This window comes from Aquarana catesbeiana, linkage group LG10, assembly GCF_042186555.1.
Source record: "Aquarana catesbeiana isolate 2022-GZ linkage group LG10, ASM4218655v1, whole genome shotgun sequence".
Taxonomy (NCBI): Eukaryota; Metazoa; Chordata; class Amphibia; order Anura; family Ranidae; genus Aquarana; species Aquarana catesbeiana.
The window spans coordinates 110,442,162-110,465,868 of NC_133333.1; the positions used below are offsets into that span (position 1 = coordinate 110,442,162).

At 42.0% G+C, this 23,707-nt stretch overlaps 1 protein-coding gene across 5 annotated transcripts in view; it reads right to left on the bottom strand.

Annotated features, from left to right (window-relative positions):
* The window catches only part of ALG9 (ALG9 alpha-1,2-mannosyltransferase), a 361,563-nt gene that overhangs the window by 82,185 nt on the left and 255,671 nt on the right, over window positions 1-23,707 (bottom strand). For 3 of the 5 annotated variants that reach the window (XM_073602427.1, XM_073602426.1, XM_073602425.1), the window contains exon 14: window positions 309-425. The exons of the other annotated variants lie outside the window; for them this stretch is intronic. In XM_073602427.1, coding sequence (XP_073458528.1) covers window positions 309-425 — 117 coding nt within the window. The remainder of the gene's footprint in view (window positions 1-308; window positions 426-23,707) is intronic. 5 annotated transcript variants of the gene reach the window in all.

Consider the following 23,707-nt stretch of genomic DNA (forward strand, 5'->3'; position numbering starts at 1 on the left):
ACCAACACAAAGTGGCAGATATATGTGTGGTGGAAGGAAAATGATAAATGGTTTTCAAAATGTTTTACAAATAAATATCAAAAAAGTGTGGCATGCATTTGTATTCAGCCCCTTATAGAGCTGTTGTGTGAAGCTCTCAGAATACCTTAGTGAACAAACAGCATCATGAAGGCCAGGGAACACACCAGACAGGTCAGGGAAGATGTAGAAAACTTTAAAGCAGGGTTAGGTTATAAAAAACATGACATTTACTAATTAACGGAGGCATAAGAAAATTTTTAAAAATTTCTTAGAAAAACTCCACTTACCTTTCCCGCCGCAGGGTTTTCTGTGGTAAACCAACAGACCCAATCTTCACCCTTCACGGTGGGTTCTGTTAAACATTCAGGAGCTGGGGACCCTCGAGGAAACCCACAATCCTGGACCTGTAATAGCACCACTGCCAGTAAAACTTTATGCCCTTAATACCAAAAAGTACTGGATCCCGGGGTCCAGCTCTCTAAAAAAAGAAGCGTTACAGGCAAGACCTCGTTTCTTCGTATACGAGGCCCGGGTACCATTCAATTCGGCCAAAAAAGACACTTTGAATGGTTCTGGCTGTATGGCTAGCCCCAGCAAGGATTGCTCCAGTGGAGCTCAGCACAGCACATCTTCACTTGTGACCAACAACTTAGACACTGGCGAAAAAACTGAGGTATTCCCACCAGTGGGAGGGGTTATACAGGGAGTGCACTTTTTAATTTAGGGCGCGCCAGTGTCCATCACCTGAAGGTGGCCTATAACCCACATAGTAACTACTATGGCTCTGTGTCCCGTGATGTACAATAAAAAAAAATATCCCAAGCTTTGAACAGCTCATGGAGCACTGTTCAATCCATCTTCCAAAAATGAAAAGAGTATGGCACAACTTCAAACCTACCAAGAAACATCAGTCCACCCAAACTGACAGGTCAGGCAAGGAGAGCAATCATCAGAGAAGCAGCCAAGAGGCCCATGGTAACTCTATAGGAGCTGTAGAGATTCACAGCTCAGGTGGGAGAATCTGTCCATCGGACACTCAGGGTTTAAGGAGAGACTCATCAAAACCAGGGGGTAGAAAGTAGTCAACTCAGGGTTGCCAGATTTTGAGATGCTTGGGTATTTTGTCTTGGATGATAGCTTCAATTCCACTGTGGATTATGGCCTGGGTTATTCTATGTTTGGTTTCTGTAATGCAAAGTACAGGGGTCTTCCAGGCTCATGCTATGGTTTGTTTGGCTGCTGTAATGACCTGCAGGATAAGACGGAACTGGGCTTTGGTACAGTCCAGAGTATTATGATTCAGCAGCGCAAGACATGGGTCTAGGTCTAGCATGGTGTTAATCAGGGTAGAGGCCATTCTGAAAATCTTAGCCCAAAATTGTTGTACAACAGGTCATCCACCAGATATGGATATGAGTGCCTTCTTGGCCACAGGCACGAAAACAAACAGGAGGGTACCCCGATAGAAATTTAGAAATCCTTACGAAAAGCCACTGCAGAACTTTATAATTAGTCTCAAGTGCTACGATGTTTTGAGAGAAGATTTAGTAGTCGCCCAGATATCATCCCAATCCTCCGCCTCCAAGTCAATCTCCAGGTCTCTAGAACATCGTACAGCATAAGGAGGCATGTTGGCCGAAGGGGACGTGAGATGATTATAACGCAATATAATAATACCTGGGGCATGCAGGTCAGAGTTGCATATACAGTGAGGGGAAAAAAGTATTTGGAATATTGGATGTATTTTTTTTGGACATGATTTGCACTTCATACCTACCATCATATATTGTCAACCTGGTATAGGACATGGGATAATTTAGGGTATTGTGTAATACTTTTATTCACTGACTAACACGCAATACCTAAAGAGACAGCGCATTATTTGTAAACTAAATTTGTGGAGGTCCCATATTCAGGATTTAGTCTAGTGCAGCAGTCTCACCTAAATAGCGGCTGAGCGTGAGTCCCCTACTTTTATAAACACAAAATGCAATGATTTGCAAATCTCATAAACCCATATTGTATTCACAATAAAAATTATATCTAATGTTTAAACCGAAAAATTGTACCGCTTTAAGAAAAAAATAAAGTCATTTTGAGTATGATGGCAGCATTATGTGTCTAAAAAGCTGGGATAGGGCTATGTTTACCACCGTGTAGCATCCCTGCTTCTTCTAACACTTTGTAAAAGTATGCAAACAGAGGAGACCTGTTGCTGGAGTTTTGGGAGAGGAATGTTGTCCCATTCTCCCATTCTTTCCTGGCTTGGGATCCTAACTGCTTAACAGTCCAGGGTTTTCTTTGTCAAATTTTTTGTTTCAAGATGCACCAAATATTTACAATTGTTGAAAGGTCTGCACTGCAGGCAGGCCAGTTAAGCACAAAGACTCTTCTACGACAAAGCACTGTCCTGCTGAAATATGCAAGGCCTTCCCTGAAAAAAAAAAACATTATGCTGATGGGAGCATATGATGCTATAAAACCTGGATATATCTCAGCATTGTTGGTGCCTTTCCAGATATGCAAGCTGGCCATTCAATATGCACTAATGCACCCCCATACCATCAGAGATGCAGGCTTTTAAACTGAGTGCTGATAACTTGGGAGATCAACTCCTCTTTATTCTGGAAGATGCGGCACCCATAGTTGCCATATAGAATGTCAACATTTTGATTTATATGACCACGGTACAGTTTTCCACTTTGCAACAGACCATTTTAAATGAGCTTTGGCCCAGAGAAGACAGCAACGTTTCTGAACCATGCTCGAATATAGATTCTTTGCATTATAGGACTTCACCTTGCATTTTTGGATGGAACGGTGAACTGTGTCCACACACAGTTACTTTTGGGAGTATTCCAGAGCCCATGCAGTGATGTCTATCACAGAACCATGCCTCTTTTAAAAGCAGTGCCTTCAGAGGGTTGGAAGATCACAGGCATCCAATATTGGGTTTGCACGTATTCCTTGTGCACAGAGATTTCTCCAGATTCTCAGAATCTTTTCATGAATTTATGTACTGCAGATGATGATAGATTTAAAGTTTTTGCAATTTTACTTTCAGAAATCTTTTCTGAAATTGTTTGACAATTTTTAGATGCACTTTTCACAGACCTCTGCCCATCTCTACTTCAGAGACACTCTGACTCTCTAAGATGCTCTTTTTATACCCAATAATGGTACATTTTCTCAGTTTAAACATGATATGTTTTCTATTGTGAATAAATTATAACTTTGGGAGATTAGCAGATCGTTGCATTCTGTTTTTATATATATTTTACACAGCATCCCAACTTTTTTGGAACTGGGGTTGTCAATGAAAACACTGCAGAAAACAACACTGGCATGTTTGATTGTGGATTTATTCACAAGACCGATTACTTGTGTGCCCTGTGTAAAGTCGTGTTTTGCCGGCACGGGGGTGCACAGGTGTTCCAAGCAACCCTGTGCCAGCAGTCCTATAGATTTCTATTGGGAAACGTGGCTGCAGACACAAGTCACAGTGTCCCAATGTATCATTCGTGAGGGTGCATGGCCCCAAATGCACCCAGGTTGCCGAAGCATTCATGTTGTTATGTGTAGTAGCCATGAATGTAACTTTTAAATCAAAGAGGAAAAATAGGATTTTTATAACAGCTTACCTGTAAAAAACCTTTTCTTTGAAGTACATCACGGGACACAGAGCCATAGTAATTACTATGTGGGTTATAGGTCACCTTCAGGTGATGGACACTGGCACACCCTAAACAGGAAGTTGCTTCCCTATATATAACCCCTCTCACTACTGGGAGTACCTCAGTTTTTGTAGCAAAGCAATAAATGTGTATACCAGAAAGAGGGGAGGGGCCTCTGTGTCCCGTGATGTACTTCAAAGAAAAGGATTTTACAGGTAAGCTTTTATAAAAAAACCTCTTTTCTTAATCGTACATCACGGGACACAGAGCCATAGTAATTACTATGTGGCATGTCCCAGAGCAATGCCAACTGAGGGGAGGGAGACACAACAGAATTAGGGCAACATGAGACTAGAGGAGTTATACTGCTGCCTGCAGCACACTACGCCCAAAGGAGATATCCTCAAGCCTTTTTACATTCACCTGATAAAATCTGGTAAATGTATGGACTGAAGACCAAGTTGAGGCCTTGCAGATTTGAACCATGGAAGTTTGGTGGTGCATCCCCACGAAGCCCTAACAGTCCTAGTGGAATGCGCTTTTGATTTGAGAGGGTGAAATCCTCCTCTTTAAACTATAAGCCTGAATAGTTACTTGCTGAATCCATTTAGAAATAGTAGATTTCGATGCTGCCTGTCCTCTTTTAGGACCTTCAGGCAACACAAACAAAACATCCGTTTTTCAAAACTGAGCAGTCGCCTTTAAGTAGACCTTGACTGCTTTCACCACTTTAAGAGAATGTAGGGATTTTTCTTCCATAGAGCAGGGTTTTGGAAAAAATGAAGGTAGAAAAATATCCTGGTTTAGATAAAGACCTGACACTACCTTCGGTAGAAAGTTAGGATGAGGACGCAATACTACCTTATCCTTGTGAATAATAATATGGCTCTTTACAAGAAAGAGCATTCAACTCTGATACCCTTCTTGCAGAGGATATGGTTACCAGAAAAACTAGTTTCCTTGTCAAAAGAACCAAGGGAATAATTTGTATCGGTTCAAAAAATATGATTTTTAAAACAGCTTACCTGTAAAATCCTTTTCTTTTAAGTACATCACGGGACACAGAGCCATAGTAGTTACTATGTGGGTTATAGGCCACCTTCAGGTGATGGACACTGGCACACCCTTAGACAAGAAGTCCACTTCCACTTATATAACCCCTCCCACTACACGTGTATACCAAAATCAATACACGTGTATACCAAAAAGAAGGGAGGGACCTCTGTGTCCCGTGATGTACTTAAAAAAAGGATTTTACAGGTAAGTTGTTTGAAATATCATATTTTCTTATCGTACATCACAGGACACAGAGCCATAGTAGTATACCAATCAATACACGTGTATACCAAAAAGAAGGGAGGGACCTCTGTGTTCCGTGATGTACTTAAAAAAAAGGATTTTACAGGTAAGTTGTTTGAAATATCATATTTTCTTATCGTACATCACAGGACACAGAGCCATAGTAGTTACTATGTGGGATGTCCCATAGCAATGCCAACTGAAGGGAGGGAGACACTACAAAAGTAGGACACTAAGAGACTAGAGGACTTATACTGCAGCCTGCAGTACACTGCGCCCAAAGGTGATATCCTCATGACCTTTTACATCTATTTGACAGAATCTGGCAAATGTATGGACTGAAGACCAAGTTGCGGCCTTGCAGATTTGAGCCATGGAGGCTTGGTGATGCACTGCCCAGGAAGCACTAACAGCCCTGGTGGAGTGCGCTTTAACCGCTTCCCGACCGCCTCACGCAGATATACTGCGGTAGAAGGGCAGGTACAGGCAGATTAACGTACCTGTACGTTGCCCTTTAAGAGGCAGCTCGTGGGCCCCTGCCTGGAGCTCCGTGACCGTGGGTCCCGCGGTTTCGATGTCTGCGGGCATACCCGCGATTGTCTCATGGTGAGGGAGAATGGGGAGATGCTAATGTAAACAAGCATCTCCTCGTTCTGCCTAATGACACTGTCACTGATCACCGCTCCCTGTAATAGGGAGCGGTGATCAGTGACATGTCACACACAGCCCCTCCCCCCCTACAGTTAGAATCACTCCCTAGGACACACTTAACCCCTTCACTGCCAGTGATATTTTTACAGTAATCAATGCAATTTTTTAGCATTGATCGCTGTATTAATGCCAATGATCCCAAAAATGTGTCAAAATTGTCCGATGTGTCCGCCATAATGTCGCAGTCACGATAAAAATCGCTGATCGCCGCCATTACTAGTAGAAAAAAAATTATCAATAAAAATGCCATAAAACTATCCCCTATTTTGTAGACGCTATAACTTTTGCGCAAATAGTACTAAGTATAAAATTGATGCGCTTTAAATAAATAGTGCACAATATGCTGCTGCGACTAAGCTTAAATCCAGGAATAAAAAATGCATACATGTGAATAAAATAGATAAATAATTATGGTGCTAATACATGTGTTAAAATTGCCAAAATAAATCTTCAAATTGGTGATGTGACGGTGAATATAAATAAAATAATAATGACACTCTGAGTACAATGTCCAGGCAGATATAAATAGTGGGGGAAAGTAAAAATAATTAAACAGTTCCTTCCCTTAATCCAGATTGATTGACTCACTGGGTTAGATCATTTGTATCAGGATATTTAGTTTTTCTTGCATCCCACTTTAGCCATAATACTGCTGGTGATTCGGCTCTCAGGATAAAGGTTTTATGCAAAGCAAGCAAAGAAAAAATAGATCATTGTGCAGTGAACTTACTAGATAGTACACAAGCAAAACAGGGACAAGAGATACACTCACAAACTCCCGGTCTATTTAGAAGCATTCAAATATGCAGATTGCAGTCACCCGTTGTGGACGAGATTTCCCAAAGAGAAACAGCTGCTGTTAACCTTCAGGTGTATTGCAGCACTGAACGTCCTAAGCTCCTCCCACGCGTTGCATCACTGACACGTGACTTTTTCAAGTCCTTGATCCTTGAAAAAGTCACGTGTCAGTGATGCAACGCGTGGGAGGAGCTTAGGACGTTCAGTGCTGCAATACACCTGAAGGTTAACAGCAGCTGTTTCTCTATGGGAAACCTCGTCCACAGCGGCTGACTGCAATGTGCATATTTGAATGTTTCTAAATAGACCGGGAGTTTGTGAGTGTATCTCTTGTCCCTGTTTTGCTTGTGTACTATCTAGTAAGTTCACTGCACAATGATCTATTTTTTCTTTGCTTGCTTTGCATAAAACCTTTATCCTGAGAGCCGAATCACCAGCAGTATTATGGCTAAAGTGGGATGCAAGAAAAACTAAATATCCTGATACAAACGATCTAACCCAGTGAGTCAATCAATCTGGATTAAGGGAAGGAACTGTTTAATTATTTTTACTTTCCCCCACTATTTATCTCTGCCTGGACATTGTACTCAGAGTGTCATTATTATTTTATTTATATTCACCGTCACATCACCAATTTGAAGATTTATTTTGGCAATTTTAACACATGTATTAGCACCATAATTATTTATCTATTTTATTCACATGCATGCATTTTTTATTCCTGGATTTAAGCTTAGTCGCAGCAGCATATTGTGCACTATTTATTTAAAGCGCATCAATTTTATACTTAGTACTATTTGTTTGGTTATCTGATCACCCTATATTGATAGCAGCTTTAATTTACTGATTTTATCATAGCACTAACTATATTGGTATATATATATTTTTAAGCACAATTTATTTATATCACACATATCTATCCACATCAGCGCTTGGTTTTTATTCATTTTTTAAAAACTTTTGCGCAAACCAATCAATAAACGCTTATTGCAATTTTTTGTACCAAAAATATGTAGAAGAATACGTATCGGCCTAAACTGAGGGGAAAAATTTTTTTTTTATATATTTTTTGGGGATATATATATTATAGCAAAAAGCAAAAAATAATGCATTTTTTTCAAAATTGTCGCTTTTTTTTGTTTATAGCGCAAAAAATAAAAAACACAGAGCTGATCAAATACCACCAAAAGAAAGCTCTATTTGTGTGAAAAAAAAAGGACGTTAATTTTGTTTGGGAGCCACATCGCACGACTGCGCAATTGTGAGTTAATGCAACGCAGTGCCGAATCGCAAAAAGTGCTCTGGTCAGGAAGGGGGTAAATTCTTCCGGGGCTGAAGTGGCTAATATGAAAAGGTGGAATTTTCCTCTTTAAACCATAAGCTTGAACAATCACTTGACGAAACCATTTAGAAATAGTAAATTTCGACGCTGCCTGTCCTCTCTTAGGACCTTCTGGCAACACAAACAAAACATCTGTTTTACGAATCTGAGCGGTCACCTTAAAATAGACCTTGACTGCTCTCACCACATCAAGAGAATGTAGTGACCTTTCTTCCGCAGAACGAGGTTCTGGAAAAAATGAAGGCAGAACAATATCCTGGTTTAAATGAAAACCTGACACTACCTTCGGTAGGAAATTAGGATGAGGACGCAATACAACCTTATCCTTATGAATAATCAAATATGGCTCTTTACAAGAAAGAGCAGCCAACTCCGATACTCTTCTACTCTTCGTATCGGCTCAAAAGGCTGTTTCTGTAATGCCGACAGGACAAAATTCAAGTCCCAAGGGTTCAGGGGTGACCTAACTGGAAGATTAATCTGCGTTACCCCCTGAATACAGCTACGAACCAGAGAGTGTGAAGTAAGTGGTCGTTGAAAAAACACAGATGAGGCCGGTCTTTCAGAATGTGGGTCTCAATAGCCAAACCGTTAAATTTAGCGTTTGTAAGGTAGGATGGAATACCGGACCTTGTGAGAGAAGGTCTGGCCATGGTGGTAGGGTCCATGGGTCCCCTACCGCCATCTTTACGATCTCTGCATACCAAGATCTCCTGGGCCACAAGAATCACCTCCTTCCCTCCCTGCTTGTTCCTGCGAAGTAGGCACGGAAGCAGCAGAACAGGAGGGAACGCATTGATCAGTGAAAACTCATCCCACGGAAAAACAGAGGCATCTGTTCCGCATGCCAGCAGATCCTTTGTCCTTGACACAAAGTTGTTGATCTTTTTGTGGAACCTGGGCGCAAACAAATCCATGTCCGGAATTACCCATCTTTGACATATTTACAGAAAGGTGTCGGGGTGAAGAGACCATTCTACCGGGAACAACTGTTGGCGACTCAAGTAGTCCGCCTGCCAATTCTCTATTACTGGAATGAAGACTGCCGATAGGCAAGGAATGTTGTCTTCTGCCCAAGATAGGATATGATTCACCTCTCTCTGGGCCGCATGACTTCTCGTGCCCCCTTGGTGATTGCTATAGGCCACTGTTGTGGCATTTTCGGATTGGATCTTGACAGGACAATTCCATAATCTGAACCTCCAGGTCTTCAGGGCCAGGCGTGCTGCCCGAATCTCTGGAATATTGATAGGCAAGGTCATTTCTGTTTTGGACCATTTTCCTTGGACAGACGCTTCTTCCAGGACTGCTCCCCAGCCCAGAAGGCTGGCATCTGTTGTTACCACCTTCCAGTTAACTGGTAGAAAGGATCTTCCTTTTTGAAGATTCTTGGATATCAACCACCAACTGAGGCTTTGACGCACTTTGGGAGATAAATGCATTGGGAAGTCCAGAGCTTGGACCTTCTTGCTCCAAGTTGACAGGATACTGTTTTGCAGCAGTCTCAAATGAAACTGCGCATAAGGAACGGACTTGAATGAAGCCACCATCTTTCCCAACAATCTCATGCAAAGTCGAATAGAAGGATTCTTCTTTGCTTTGACCACCTGAATCAGTTCCCTTATGGAACTGATCTTGCCTGGGGCAAGAAAACCATCTTCTGAGCTGTATCTATGATCAGCCCCAAGTACTGCAACCTCCTTGATGGTTTTAAGGAGGATTTCTCTAGGTTGAGAATCTAATCTAGGCATTCCAGGTAGCTGACTGTGGTGACCAAACTTTGGTTTAAGCGGGCTACCGACTGATCTATCAAGAGTAGATCGTCTAAATAAGCTAGAATCGTTATAGCCCCTAATCTGGCTAAAGGGGGAGCCAGAACCTTTGTAAACACTCTAGGTGCAGTAGTTAGACCGAAAGGCAGAGCTACAAACTGAAAATGAAGATTTTCTGGTGAGTGGGAAAAATAGGTACATGGAGATAATCATCCCTGATGTCGATGGATGCTAGCAGTTCTCCACCTTGTAGAATGGAGCCCACTGATCGGATTGACTCCATGCAAAAAGAGCGGATATTCAAAAAACGGTTTAGATCTTTGAGATCTAAAATGGGTCTGACATCCCCATTTGGTTTTGGTACCGTGAAAAGGTTTGAATAAAACCCTAACCCTCGCTCTTCCATGGGGACCACCAATATCACTTTTTGAGAGGAGAGATGATCTAAAGCCAGAAAGAGAGACTTCTTTTTTCTGGATCTCTGCGAACGTTTGATCTGAGAAAACGAGGGGATGGGAACTCTCGGAACTCTAATTTGTAACCTAGAGATATTGATAAAGCCACCCATTTGTCTCCTGCCAGACCCCTGAAAACTGCAGAAGCCTTCCACCCACTCGAGCGAGGGGTGGCGCCCCTTCATAAGGAGGTTTTAGGATTTTGTTTTGTGGGTTTCCTCCCCCAGGGCCTCTTTTGACCCTGAGGTTGACCCTGAGGCTTACCTCTTGACCTTGACGGTGGAGGCCGTCGAGACTGCCTGGAGGCTGATGTTCTTGGCACTGGAGAAGAAGCTTGTTTAAAAGAAAAACGCTTAAACTTCTTTTTAACTGGTAAAAAGGAACTTTTTCCATTAGAAATTCTTTGGATGTATTTATCCAGATCGTCTCCAAACAACCGTTCACCGTGAAATGGAAAACTAGCCAAGAGCTTTTTGCATGTCGCTTCAGCTGACCAATTTTTCAACCATAGAATTCTACACACATGCACCAGCCTGAGCATAAGCCATGAGGCCTGGAGAATAGAATCTCTCATAGCGTCTACTGTAAGACATAACACCTCCGATATCCTGGCCAAATCTTGGGCCTGCTGATCAGGAATAATCTTGAGCACCTGTTTAAACTGGTCTTTTAAGGACTGACATACCCCGATCGCTGCCAGCACAGGTTGAACCACTGAGCCTGCCAGAGAGATATTGTTTTTAAATAGGAATTCCAACTTCGTATCTGTTGGATCCTGCAGCATTTGAGAATTGTCTACCGGACAAGTCAAGTTTTTGTTCACAGAGGATATAACAGCATCAATTGCTGGAAACCCCCATTTCTTATTAAACTCTTTCTCCATAGGATAAAGTGTTGAAAACTTTTTTGGAGGAAAAAACTGTTTATCTGGGTGCTCCCACTCAGAATACATAAGCTTTTTTAGTAATGAATGGATAGGAAAAGCATGAATAGCTTGGGGAGGCTTTAGCAAACCCAAACAAGAAGTGGGCTCATCGACTGACTCCGCTACTGGCAACAAAAATGTGGAGCGGACCAATTCAGTGAGAGATTGTACCAACAACCTTTCTTGTGAACCCAATCCTTCTGTATTAGACTCTTCAGAAGAGGAGTCATCGGGCTCTTCCTGGTCCCCCGAGAGAAATTCGTCATCTCTCACTCCCTGTTCCTCAGTTTGAGGGTCCTGGGTAATGGACGGGGGCCTGTTACGCTTAGTCCCACTTTGGGATGCGATTAAGGCATCAATCTTTTGTTCCTAGCCTAAAATGGTTGAGGGAAAAACCTCTTCAGTAATATATACAGGGGCTGCAGTGTTAAGAGCAGCTGCAACACACAATGTCCCTGATGGCTCAATCTGACCAGCCAAAGCACTCTCAGGGGAGGATGCCAACTTTTTTGAGATGGTTCTAGGCTTCCTTGTGGCTGTAGAAGTCTTTCTATAGCCCTTTTTTGAGGTGTTTTTACCCCCCCTTCCAACCATAGCCCGATGCACAAAGCAGAGGTACTACCAGAAGGAACGCATCCACTGCTTGAGTAATAGTCCAGCCCTGTCGCTGCTATTAATGCTCAGCCTGATGCACTAGTAAATGTGTAAAAAGGAATGCCTGTGTCACCAAACCTCTTTTATGCCCCTCTTGCTCTTGTGTCCCTCCGTCAGCTTGCAGCAGCAATAATGGTGCTTTTAAAACACACATTCCCGCGCTGGACGACGCCAACCCCTCCTCTTTTTTTAAAAAAAAAGAGCTTTACCCGCACAAGCCTGGGCCTCTGATCCCACGGGATCAGTCTGAGAGGGGAAAAAATGGCGGGGAGAGAGCAAGGAAGCCGCCGAGTAGGGCGGCGTGCTGATTGTTTCGTTTTTTAATTTTTCTCCTGACGCTCTTCCTCGTGAAGAGGGGAGAATACAGCACAGGTGGAGGGTGTCTGGTGAGGAAGAAACCCCCCCCAGACTTACCGGAGGTCTGCTGCTGGCTGGAGAGAAAAGGAAGCCTGCTGTTCCGGACACAGTGTGATCTCTTTGAGGAAGCATGAGAAGGTATGTGCTCCACAAAGCCCCCAGTGGTGACACAGGCATGACAACATTTACTCAGTAAAGGAGACATTTCATAAGAAAATTAAAAAATTTCTTAGAAAACGCCACTTACCTTTCCCGCCACAGGGTTTTCTGTGGTAAAACCAACAGACCCAATCTTCACCCTTCACGGTGGGTTCCGTTAACAAACTTTCAGGAGCTGGGGACCCTCAGGGAACCCACAATCCTGGACCTGTAATAGCATCCCGCCAGTAAAACTTTATGGCCTTAATACCAAAAGTACTGGATCCCGGGATCCAGCTCTCTAAAAAGAGAAACGTTTACTGGCAAAATCTCGTTTCTTCGGACATGAGGCCCGGGTACCATTCAATTCGGCCTAAAAGACACTTTGAATGGATCCAGCTGCATAGCTAGGCCCATCAAGGATTGCTCCAGTGGAGCTCAGTACAGCACATCTTTACTCGTGACCAACACCTTAGACACTGGCGAAAAAACAGAGGTACTCCCAGTAGTGGGAGGGGTTATATAGGGAGGCAACTTCCTGTTTGACACTGGTGTGCCAGTGTCCATCACCTGAAGGTGGCCTATAACCCACATAGTAATTACTATGGCTCTGTGTCCCGTGATGTACGATTAAGAAATGACAGTTTATGAGAAAGTAATTTAATTAAACTATGCTATTCAAAAATGCTTCAAGGCAGCAATTTAATGAATAGGTACAAAAATGTATTCTGATTAAAGAAGCCCCCCCCCCTCTCTTTTGAGTAACAATGCACAGACCTCAGATTCATTATTTGATGTTAGAGGGGAAGGATTAGAACCTTGCAATGGGGGATACCTATTTCCAAGAAATTTTACAGGAGGGGGATTTCCACTTACTTTGTAGATAGTTCCTCTCAGTTCCTGTTGTTTCCGGGACAGGAAGTGAAGCAAAATCTACCAGTGGGGCACAGCAAAAAAAGAAAAACGTTTTGGCTTGAGATACTTAAACTGATCAGCTTCTAATGTATGTATGTATGTATGTATGTATGTATGGTGTACCAACAAAGATTCCAAATGGTTTAGTAACCTAAAATACAACTGCAAGCAACATTTTTACTCATTTTGAGCAGAAGGGGAAGGGTTAGACCCGGTTTCTGGGATAGGAGGTGAAAAGAAATCTAAAGATACCCGATGCAATTCACAGAGCAAAAGGGACTGCTTTGTTTTCTAGGTGCTGAAACAACATAATAAATGGATAGCAGCACTGCAATCAACTCAAGGACTATATTGATGATAGCAGTGATCCAAAATTTGAAGAGCTTTTATCCAGTCTCAAAAACTATACAGTGCATGACATTTCAAGGCTCTACTCCACAGACACAGCCCTGACAGAGGATATAACACACAGGCAGACGTTCTAAAACAATTGGGCTGGGAGCCCACTTTAATATTGCACTTGCTCCACATCTTCATTCTTGTTTTTCTTACATTAAGACACAGACACTAATCTACTAGGATAATGGAAAGAGCACATACTTTACAACTCAGCTTGGAAGTGCAACAGTTAATAATATATGCAGAATTTCCGACCTGCTGAAGAAAGTAGCATTCCCGCAGCACATCTCCAGCCAAAATGCGCACATTATTATTACTCCCCTCACTCCTTACCCGTTGATTCAATCTATACCATTCCTCTAATAGCCTTTGACAATAGAGCTGACGAGCTTTTCAGACTTGCAGCCCGTGCTGATTTCTCCTGAATGTGCTGCTGATGGCAACGTGTGGAGATACGTTTTCCCCTCATAAGACATGCCCTGAATAGGATGGTAACAAGTAACACTTCTGCCTGTGTTCAACCCACCCTTTGGGAAACTGGTCTATTGGAAGATGGGACACAAGCAACGCTATTACCCTGATAATGGGGAAGAGAGCTGAGGAAAGACAAAGCCTGGTTTATAAACTGTGACTGCTGGCCAAAAATCCAGATTGGTACTTCATTCTTCTTTTGTCCCCACCAGCGAGCTTATTTAAGTCTCATTAGCCCTACTTCTTGTTACAACATACTACAATTAACTAAGTCAGTGGTTGGCAAGGGGAAGTAGTGGGGATGTAAAATCTATATATATTAACTCAGTATTAACCTTTTATGTGCTCAGCAACACTTCCCATTTTACAATTTCGGATCAGCTAATATGCAGTTGTAACTGAAAAGACAATAAACATCCTTCCTGCGGCTTAAAAGTTTGGTCCATGCAAAACAGATCTCTTGGATGCAGAAAGATGTAAAGTAAATTTATAGGCAATACATATAAACATGTGTAAGTGAAGTCCACGGATAGTTTAAGTTTAACACTGGTATCAATGCGCTATACATTATAAAAATGAATATTATTTCCTATTTGTTCCTGTAAGGCTGAGGGGACAGACGATTGAAGTGCACATATGACTGGAAACAGTCACCCTCCTCCCTACTAGAACCAAAGTACTCATTGCAAGACTGCAGTTGACATGAGGCAGAGGCACGAGTATGCCATCTAGCTGACCTAAGGAGAGGTACTGCAGGATGGGGGAGGGGTTTTGGGGATGACAAATGTGCTGAAAATTGAGAACTGATTTTATTTTGCATTGTCATGAAGGGCAATATACAAGTATATCAACTGCGTACTTGTAGGCATTCATTAGTGACCTCCTGAAAATGCTAGCTGCCTTGTCTCTGGCTTCAATTTAAGGTAATCTCACCTGTTTTGTTTTTGCTTGATGCAATTTCCACTGTAATCAATAGAAATGCATCAAAACACATCAATGAATGCATTAAGATGTGTGGTTCGACGCTCAATACATAGGGGTCAATTTACTAAGAGTTAAATAACAACCAAAAAATGCAGTAAAATAATGCTTATGATAAATCAGTTTTGAAAGTGCAATTTACTAAGAATTTTGCGTTAAATAGCGAATGCAGTGTTTGTTCAATTTAGTGATTATTACAGCATTGTTTAATGCGGTAATTTATCGTATTGAGCTGGTTGCTAAGGAGTGGGCTGGGAAGCCGGTCGCTGCGTCCTTAACAACGGATGACTCATCAGCTCTCAATGTTAAAAAAAAAAAAAAAAATGCTGGCAAATAAAAATGATGAAAAAAAACAACAACGTGGGGTTCCCCCTCCAATGCATAACAGGCTCTTCGGGTCTGATATGGATTTTATTGGGAACCCCACTCCAAAATTTAAAAAAACAAAAAACGCTGTGGGGTCCCCCCAAGATCCATATTAAGAGAGAGGGGGGATTTTTGGACTTTGAATGAGGTGGGTGAGAGTGGTTAAATGATAAGTCTGTTTTCAAAAGGATACCTTTATTGTTAAAAAGCATCACAGCATAACATAAATGCAATAAGTAAATATGCAATTACATGTTAAAAACCATGTATGGTGAAACCAGTAATGCAGGCCCATAGTAGGGTAAATGGTAATATCTTCCATGTGGAAATAAAATAAGATCACAGAAATCTAGTACATACAGTATATTATAATCATCAATAAATCATCTACAGAATAAGTGCATCCAGTAAGCCTGATGTGTTTCGTGTATATAAAATTATACTCTTCAGGGGCAGGTGCACTTGGTAAGCCTGTAGAGTCTGAGTCTGTGAATCCAGACAGGGAGGGCTGCCAAAGGTATCATACCCGGGAGCTGAGGTCTGAACCCAGCAATGAGACTGGGCGCATACCATGATCCCAACAAAGATAGGAAACGCATAACCAAATGGTGGTAAGTGTGGGTTCAAATTCTGACGTAGTGGTACAAAATATATTTGTATGAGGTCCATGAGAGTGCAGTGAGAGACAGGACATGTTGCCTGGTGGAGAGCCATACTAGACCCTTATCAGAGCATGCAGACCGGCAAGTCAGGAAGGGGGGGGGGAACCATACCAAGACACGTGCCATCAACATGGGGGGTGGGTGCTTTGGGGCAGGGGTTGTCTGCCACTCCCCCACAGCACCTTGTCTCCATGTTGATGGGGACAAGGGCCTCATCCTCACAACCCAGGCAGGTGGTTGTGGTGGTCTGCAGGTGGGGGCTCATGGTAATCTGGAAGCCCCCAGATCCCTCACCCCCTCCATGTGAATGAGTATGGGGTACATTCGCCAAAAAAGTGTAACAGTGAATAAAGATGGGAGGCAGTTTTGGACAATTCCTTTATTAAAAAAAAAAAAAAACAGTTGTCCCCCTGATGTTGATCTATAGTCAATCACGATGCCCCTGTCATTGGCGACCAGAAAAAAAACAGCTCCACTCCAGACGAACGCTCCCACGGTCTGCCTGCTCCACCGTGTGACAGTTCTTAAATAGGTAAAGGGCAGGGCCATTTGGCAATGTCACCTGGTGGCACCTCCCCCTTGTGACGTCATCGACCCGTGCATGTTGGGTCGATGACGCCACAAGGGGCAGTGCCACCAGGTGATGTCGCCAGGAGGCCCTGGCCCTTACCTATTTGAGAACTGTCACATGGAGGAGCAGGCAGACCCCTGTAGCATTCGTGACGAGCGGAGCTTTTTTCTTCTCTTATTTTTACGGGTCCCCCTGTGGATCTACATCGGGGGATATTTTTAATAAAGGACTTGTCAAAAACTGTGTGTTCTTTTCCTTTTTGACACTTTTTTTGGTGAATAAGAAGAGGTACTCTATACCCTATACGCATTCACATGGGGAGGGGGGGTTGGGATTGGGGGCTCCCTTGTTAAAGGTGGCCTCCAGATTCCGATAAGCCCCCTGCCTGCAGACAACCACCGACCAAGGTGGTGGGCATGAGGCCCTTGTCCCCATCAACATAGGGTCAAGGTGCTGTGGGGGGGCAGAGCTCCCCCTGCCCCAAAGCACCCACCCCCCCATGTTGAGGCCATGTGACCTGGTATGGTTCGGGGAGGGGGCGCTCGCTCGACCCCCTCTCCTTTCCTGACCTACTGGGCTGCATGCACGAATAAGGGTCTGGAACTGATTTGGGGAGGGGACCCCACGCCAGTTTCTTTTTTATTTTGGCATGGGGACGCCACGCTGTTTATTTTTTAAAATTTGTGATTGCTGGCAAGTTTTTTTTACATTGATGATTCATCCTTTCTTAACAAATACAGCATGTGATACCACCAGAAAAACCCTGGTGATAAATATCGCATGTTTTTTACTCTCTGTTCCATTTGTGAATTGGACATAAGATCTTACCGCGTGTTTTTTTTAAACGAGATTTACCAGCGCATCATCTGGATTTTTGTTTTGTGAATTGGACTTTATTTGCCGCATGCGATAATTTATGCGAATGAGTCACATGATTGCGTTATCGCATTCGGTAAACGTTAGTGAATTGACCCCAAAGTAGTATTAAAAAAAAAAAAAAAAATTCTCACACTCCTTTCTCTCACAAGTAAGCAGCCAGCTATAATAGTATACGAGGTGTGCCTAAAAAGTTTGGTGAATGGTATCAGAAAACAAACAAAATAGAAGATAAATAAATTACCTTTATTGGCCTTCAAAATAATCGCCATCCTTCAAAACACTTCTGGCAACATTCATAAAGCTTCTGTAAACTGTCAGTAAAGGCCTCTTTAGGAATCGAATGCAGAACCGTCGTCACATATTCTTGGATTTCCCTGAGGATGATGATCGCGATCAACATTGTATTGACCTTGGACTTTTGCAGACGACTCTTTTTGGGTCGTGGGGAAGATGGTGAACGCCATTCCATCCTAGACACACATGGTAATGAAATCTCCAGAGGATTCCATCCGTTTTGCTTTCTGTTCATCTGTCAGCGTGTGACACAAACCGCAAACAGATCTTTCGCTTTTACCCAAATCTTCGCGGACGATGGTGCGCACAGTGTCCTTCCTAATGCCCAATTCCTCCGCCATCAGTCGTAGATCTCGTGCCAGCATTTGTCGCACTCGCTCAATAGCGTCTGGGGTTTTGCTTGTCGGCGGCCGACCCGAATGTGGCTCATCCTCAGTCATTTCCTTCCCGCCGCAAAAGGATATGAACCAGCCGTAAACTCATTTTCTGCTCACGGCTTCCATCCCGTACACCAACATTTCATGCGTCTCTGTCGCCATTTTCCCCAATGTGTAGCAGAACCTGCTCCATTGCATGTGATCCTCCCTCTCACACTTTGTGCGGGTTTACCCTGACGGTCACAGGTACTTCACGCTAGGTGGTGCGTCTCAACATGTCTCTGGATAGCCATGTGCATGTGCGCGCACCTGGCCCATGTTTTTAGACAGACCATGCACACATCTACAAACTTATAAAAAAAAGAATTATCCGAACCAGGGTATGTACTGGGTCAGACAGCACTTGTGTAAGGCCAGTAGCTGCCGGTCGTCTGAGCAGGTTTCCCCCTTTACTCCTTCAATAATCAGCAATTGGAGGCAATCTAAAATGCTCATTACCAATATGAAAGAAGGAAACATGTTCTGGATCGTGCAGATGATCATAATATAATTGATACTAACATTTTTTTTTTTAAACGTAACAGTCACCTTTACACGGCCCATAGTAGTGCCCAACGTTACATCTGCCTGACATGCCCAAAGACTGACCAATTGGATTTTCCCCTGATGAAGGCTGATATGTGAAAAGTACAAAGCTCATAGGCAAGCATTGTGCTTTGATGCATTTCCTTTTATTTTAATGGAAAACACATCAGGGAAAACACGCATCGGTGGGAATCCAATGGAATGAAAATTTCATTGTGGCTTTGCAGCTTCCAAAATCTGCTCATCAAAGAGAAGATTGCAGTGGCTCCTGGCACTCTGGTTAAGCAAGAGAGGATAGGAAAATGTCTCACCATCTGTCAATAAGTGAGAAATCTGCATTTCTATGGCCTTCCTAAGACATAAATTCCTTTCTGCACTATAGAAGCATCTAATTCGACACTTTTGGACCTCTCATTATAGGGCTCAACTATGAATTATCTTTTTTTTTTTTCATTTTAGCAATATAACAATAACACAGAACCACTGAACAAAACATAAAAGTAATACAGATTAAGAAAAATGTTATACCCCAAACACTGAACACTCAAACAAAAATCATTAGATATTGAAGAACTTCAAAATGTTTACAGCAATCACTGGAACAGAAGTATGAGGGATATTTTTCTTTGCTCGAGTGACAACTGTTAAATTGGGGTTTTTCCCCTCACTTCCTGCCACAAATCTAGAATATAAATTTAAAAGCTTTTTAACCCTTCTCCACTTTCTTTAAAAGTTTGCATCCCACCTGAAATATTGCAGCATGCATTTTTTGTAAAAGAGGCAAAAGGTAGTTACAGTATATGATTAGGAATAAGAGAAGATTTTGGGTGTAACGGTTTACAGTTTAAGAGACAAAAATAATGTGCCAAATTGTCGTTGCTGTATAATGTGTGTTCAAAGGCATCACACTAGGTATATACAATAATTCTACAACCACACTGCCTCTGACAACTCGAAACACCCACTGATTTCAATAGGCTTCCAAAGTATTTAGCTAGATTTATTAACAATTTAGTTTTTGCACTGACCCCTGGCAGCCAATGAGACTCAACCCTAAAATGTGAAGTGGCAAGTGAATTAAAGTCTGAATTACTAAAGATTAAATTTAATAAATTAAAACAAAATAATTATACCAATTCATATCATCAATGCCATCATGCATAAAAGGTAGAGTGCAATAAACAACCAAAAAACAGTCCCAATATATAATCCTTAAGGTGATATTCAAAGATTGAACTTCAAACTCCTTAATGCTGCAACTGATCACCAAACAGTGCTCCCCACCAAGATGAGCATAATCAGCTTTTTACCAGATAACCAGACCTTATCCAGGACTGTAATCGCTTTAGTGAGCTCACCGCTCACTATACAGTATCTTTCGGTTCCAGCCGACCATCAGATGGTATAGTTTAGAGGTAGTAATTCAAACTCTTCACTTTGGATGCTCAGACAGGATATTATGGAACACATGAATAAAAAGAAGAAATGATCATTGCGCAACATCCTCTTAAGGCCCTTTCACACTGAGTGCAGTTGGATGCATTTTGAACTGCACTCCAACTGCATAGACAGACCAAAGTCAAGCTAATCCAATGGGCATAGTTCACATCATTGCATTACAGTTCAGTGCAGTGTAAAAAAAAAAAAAAAAAAAGAGCATGCTGTATTTTTCTGCACCGCAAATGCAGGAAATGTGCTACAAATACGCTGCACCCTTAAGAAAATATAATAATAATTGTACTAAATATTATAATCTGTCGCTCCCATTAACTTCCTGGCTCTGTGCATGTGGTGTGTGTTCAGGGCAGAGTACAGCCAAAATGGCATACAGGACACCAATAAATCCAGAGGACTTCATTACCATGATCCAGGAGTACCCTGTGCTTTATGACCCCAGACCTCCGCATTATAAGGACAACAGAAGAAAAGGGAGGATCTGGGAGGGAATTACAGCAAGAATTTACTTGATTATGAAGAAATGGACATAGACAGAAAGTAAGTTGCTTACTGCATGTGTTTATCAGGATATCCATATCAGACATGAAGTGCTCCAAAAAGGAAAGCAAAAGGCTTTTGGGACTTTAAATGAGGTGATGATGCACCTCCATCCCTAAATCAGAAATAAGAAAGGGGTTTTTGGGACTTTGAGTGAGGCACAAGAGATGTGGTAGGAGAAATTATAAAATTGTTTAATTGGCATAAAAACTAAGCATACCTCATGAACATAGGATACATGAGCATTTTTATATGTATACAAGGCCATGGCATACAAAAAATAATATATATATATACACACACACATACATATATATATACACACATTTAAAATCACATAGTATCATATGGAAGTAATTAGTATAAAAAGCCAAATGCTTATTTAGTAATGGATACAAATGGGTTATAAGATACTCCCAGCCTCACGCTAAGCATGGAAGATCGAAGAGAGATGGCCTCGCCTAGTTTACACTGCTTATTTAGAACAATTTTTAAATAAGTATTCCAGGGAGATACACATCTTGTTTCCTCTTGCCCCTACCTTCTTTCTTATTATCTGGGCAAAACATTAGATCCTATTTGGTACCTTTTTTTCATACTTTTCAGATATGCTATACGTTTCTCCTGATGAATGGCAACTGGCCACGAAACGCGTTGAGACTATTAATGTCATGTTCCCAACACATAGCTTGATTCATTTGTATCTTATAACCCATTTGTATCCATTACTAAATAAGCATTTGGCTTTTTATATTAATAATTTCATGGGATACTATGCGATTTCAGATGCATGTATGTATGTATATATATATATGTGTGTGTGTGTGTGTATATTAATATACAGTGGGGACGGAAAGTATTCAGACCCCCTTACATTTTTCACTCTTTGTTATATTGCAGCCCTTTGGTAAAATCATTTAAGTTCGTTTTTTCCTCATTAATGTACACACAGCACCCCATATTGACAGAAAAACACAGAATTGTTGACATTTTTGCAGATTTATTAAAAAAGAAAAACTGAAATATCACATGGTCCTAAGTATTCAGACCCTTTGCTGTGACACTCATATATTTAACTCAGGTGCTGTCCATTTCTAAGATAGTTCTACACCTTCATTTGAGTCAAGCTGTGTTTGATTATACTGATTGGACTTGATTAGGAAAGCCACACACCTGTTTATATAAGACCTTACAGCTCACAGTGCATGTCAGAGCAAATGAGAATCATGAGGTCAAAGAAACTGCCTGAAGAGCTCAGAGACAGAATTGTGACAAGGCAAGGATCTGGCCAAGGTTACAAAAAAATTTGTGCTGCACTTAAGGTTCCTAAGAGCACAGTGGCCTCCATAATCCTTAAATGGAAGACGTTTGGGACGACCAGAACCCTTCCTAGAGCTGGCCATCTGGCCAAACTGAGCTATCAGGGAGGAAAGAGCCTTGGTGAGAGAGGTAAAGAAGAACCCAAAGATCACTGTGGTTGAGCTCCAGAGATGCAGTCGGGAGATGGGAGAAAGTTGTAGAAAGTCAACCATCACTGCAGCCCTCCACCAGTCGGGGCTTTATGGCAGAGTGGCCCGACGGAAGCCTCTCCTCAGTGCAAGACACATGAAAGACCCGCATGGAGTTTGCTAAAAAAAAAAAAAAAAAAAAAACACCTGAAGGACTCCAAGATGGTGAGAAATAAGATTCTCTGGTCTGATGAGACCAAGATAGAACTTTTTGGCCTTAATTCTAAGCGGTATGTGTGGAGAAAACCAGGCACTGCTCATCACCTGTCCAATACAGTCCCAACAGTGAAGGATGGTGGTGGCAGCATCATGCTGTGGGGGTGTTTTTTAGCTGCAGGGACAGGACAACTGGTTGCACTCGAGGGAAAGATGAACGAGGCCAAGTAAAGGGATATCCTGGACGAAAACCTTCTCCAGAGTGCTCAGGACCTCAGACTAGGCCAATGGTTTACCTTCCAACAAGACAATGACCCTAAGCACACAGCTAAAATAACAAAGGAGTGGCTTCACAACAACTCTGTGTCTGTTCTTGAATGGCCCAGCCAGAGCCCTGACTTAAACCCAATTGAACATCTCTGGAGAGACCTAAAAATGGCTGTCCACCAACGTTTACCATCCAACCTGACAGAACTGGAGAGGATCTGCAAAGAAGAATAGCAGAGGATCCCCAATTCCAGATGTGAAAAACTTGTTGCATCTTTCCCAAAAAAACTCATGGCTGTATTAGATCAAAAGGGTGCTTCTACTAAATACTGAGCAAAGGGTCTGAATACTTTGCTCTGACGTGCACTGTGAGCTGTAAAGTCTTACATAGACGTGTGTGGCTTTCCTAATCGAGTCCAATCAGTATAATCAAACACAGCTGGACTCAAATGAAGGCGTAGAACCATCTCAAGGATGATCAGAAGAAATGGACAGCACCTGAGTTAAATATATGAGTGTCACAGCAAAGGGTCTGAATACTTAGGACCATGTGATATTTCAGTTTTTCTTTTTTAATAAATCTGCAAAAATGTCAACAATTCTGTGTTTTTATGTCAATATGGGGTGCTGTGTGTACATTAATGAGGAAAAAAATGAACTTAAAAGATTTTAGCAAATGGCTGCAATATAACAAAGAGTGAAAAATGTAAGGGGGTCTGAATACTTTCCATCCCCACTGTGTGTGTGTGTGTGTATATATATATATATATATATACAAATTCAAGATGAATGTATCCTTGTCACTTGGGATGTAACAAGTCTATATACATCAATTCCTCATGTGGATGGCATCGAAGCAGCATTGAGCCTAATTAAGAACTGTCACGAGTACTCAGAAGCTCAGATTGCCTTCTTTGAAAAGTTATTTAAGTTGATCTTATATAATAACGATTTTCTTTTCAGGGATCGTTACTATATGCAATTGACGGGGGTTGCTATGGGTTCCAATGTTGCCCCGCCATATGCTTGTTCATTTATGCATGATTTTGAGCAGAAATATGTTTTTGTTAATGATATTTTTCGGGAACATTGCGCCACCTGGTGGCGCTATATAGATGACATTTTTGCCATATGG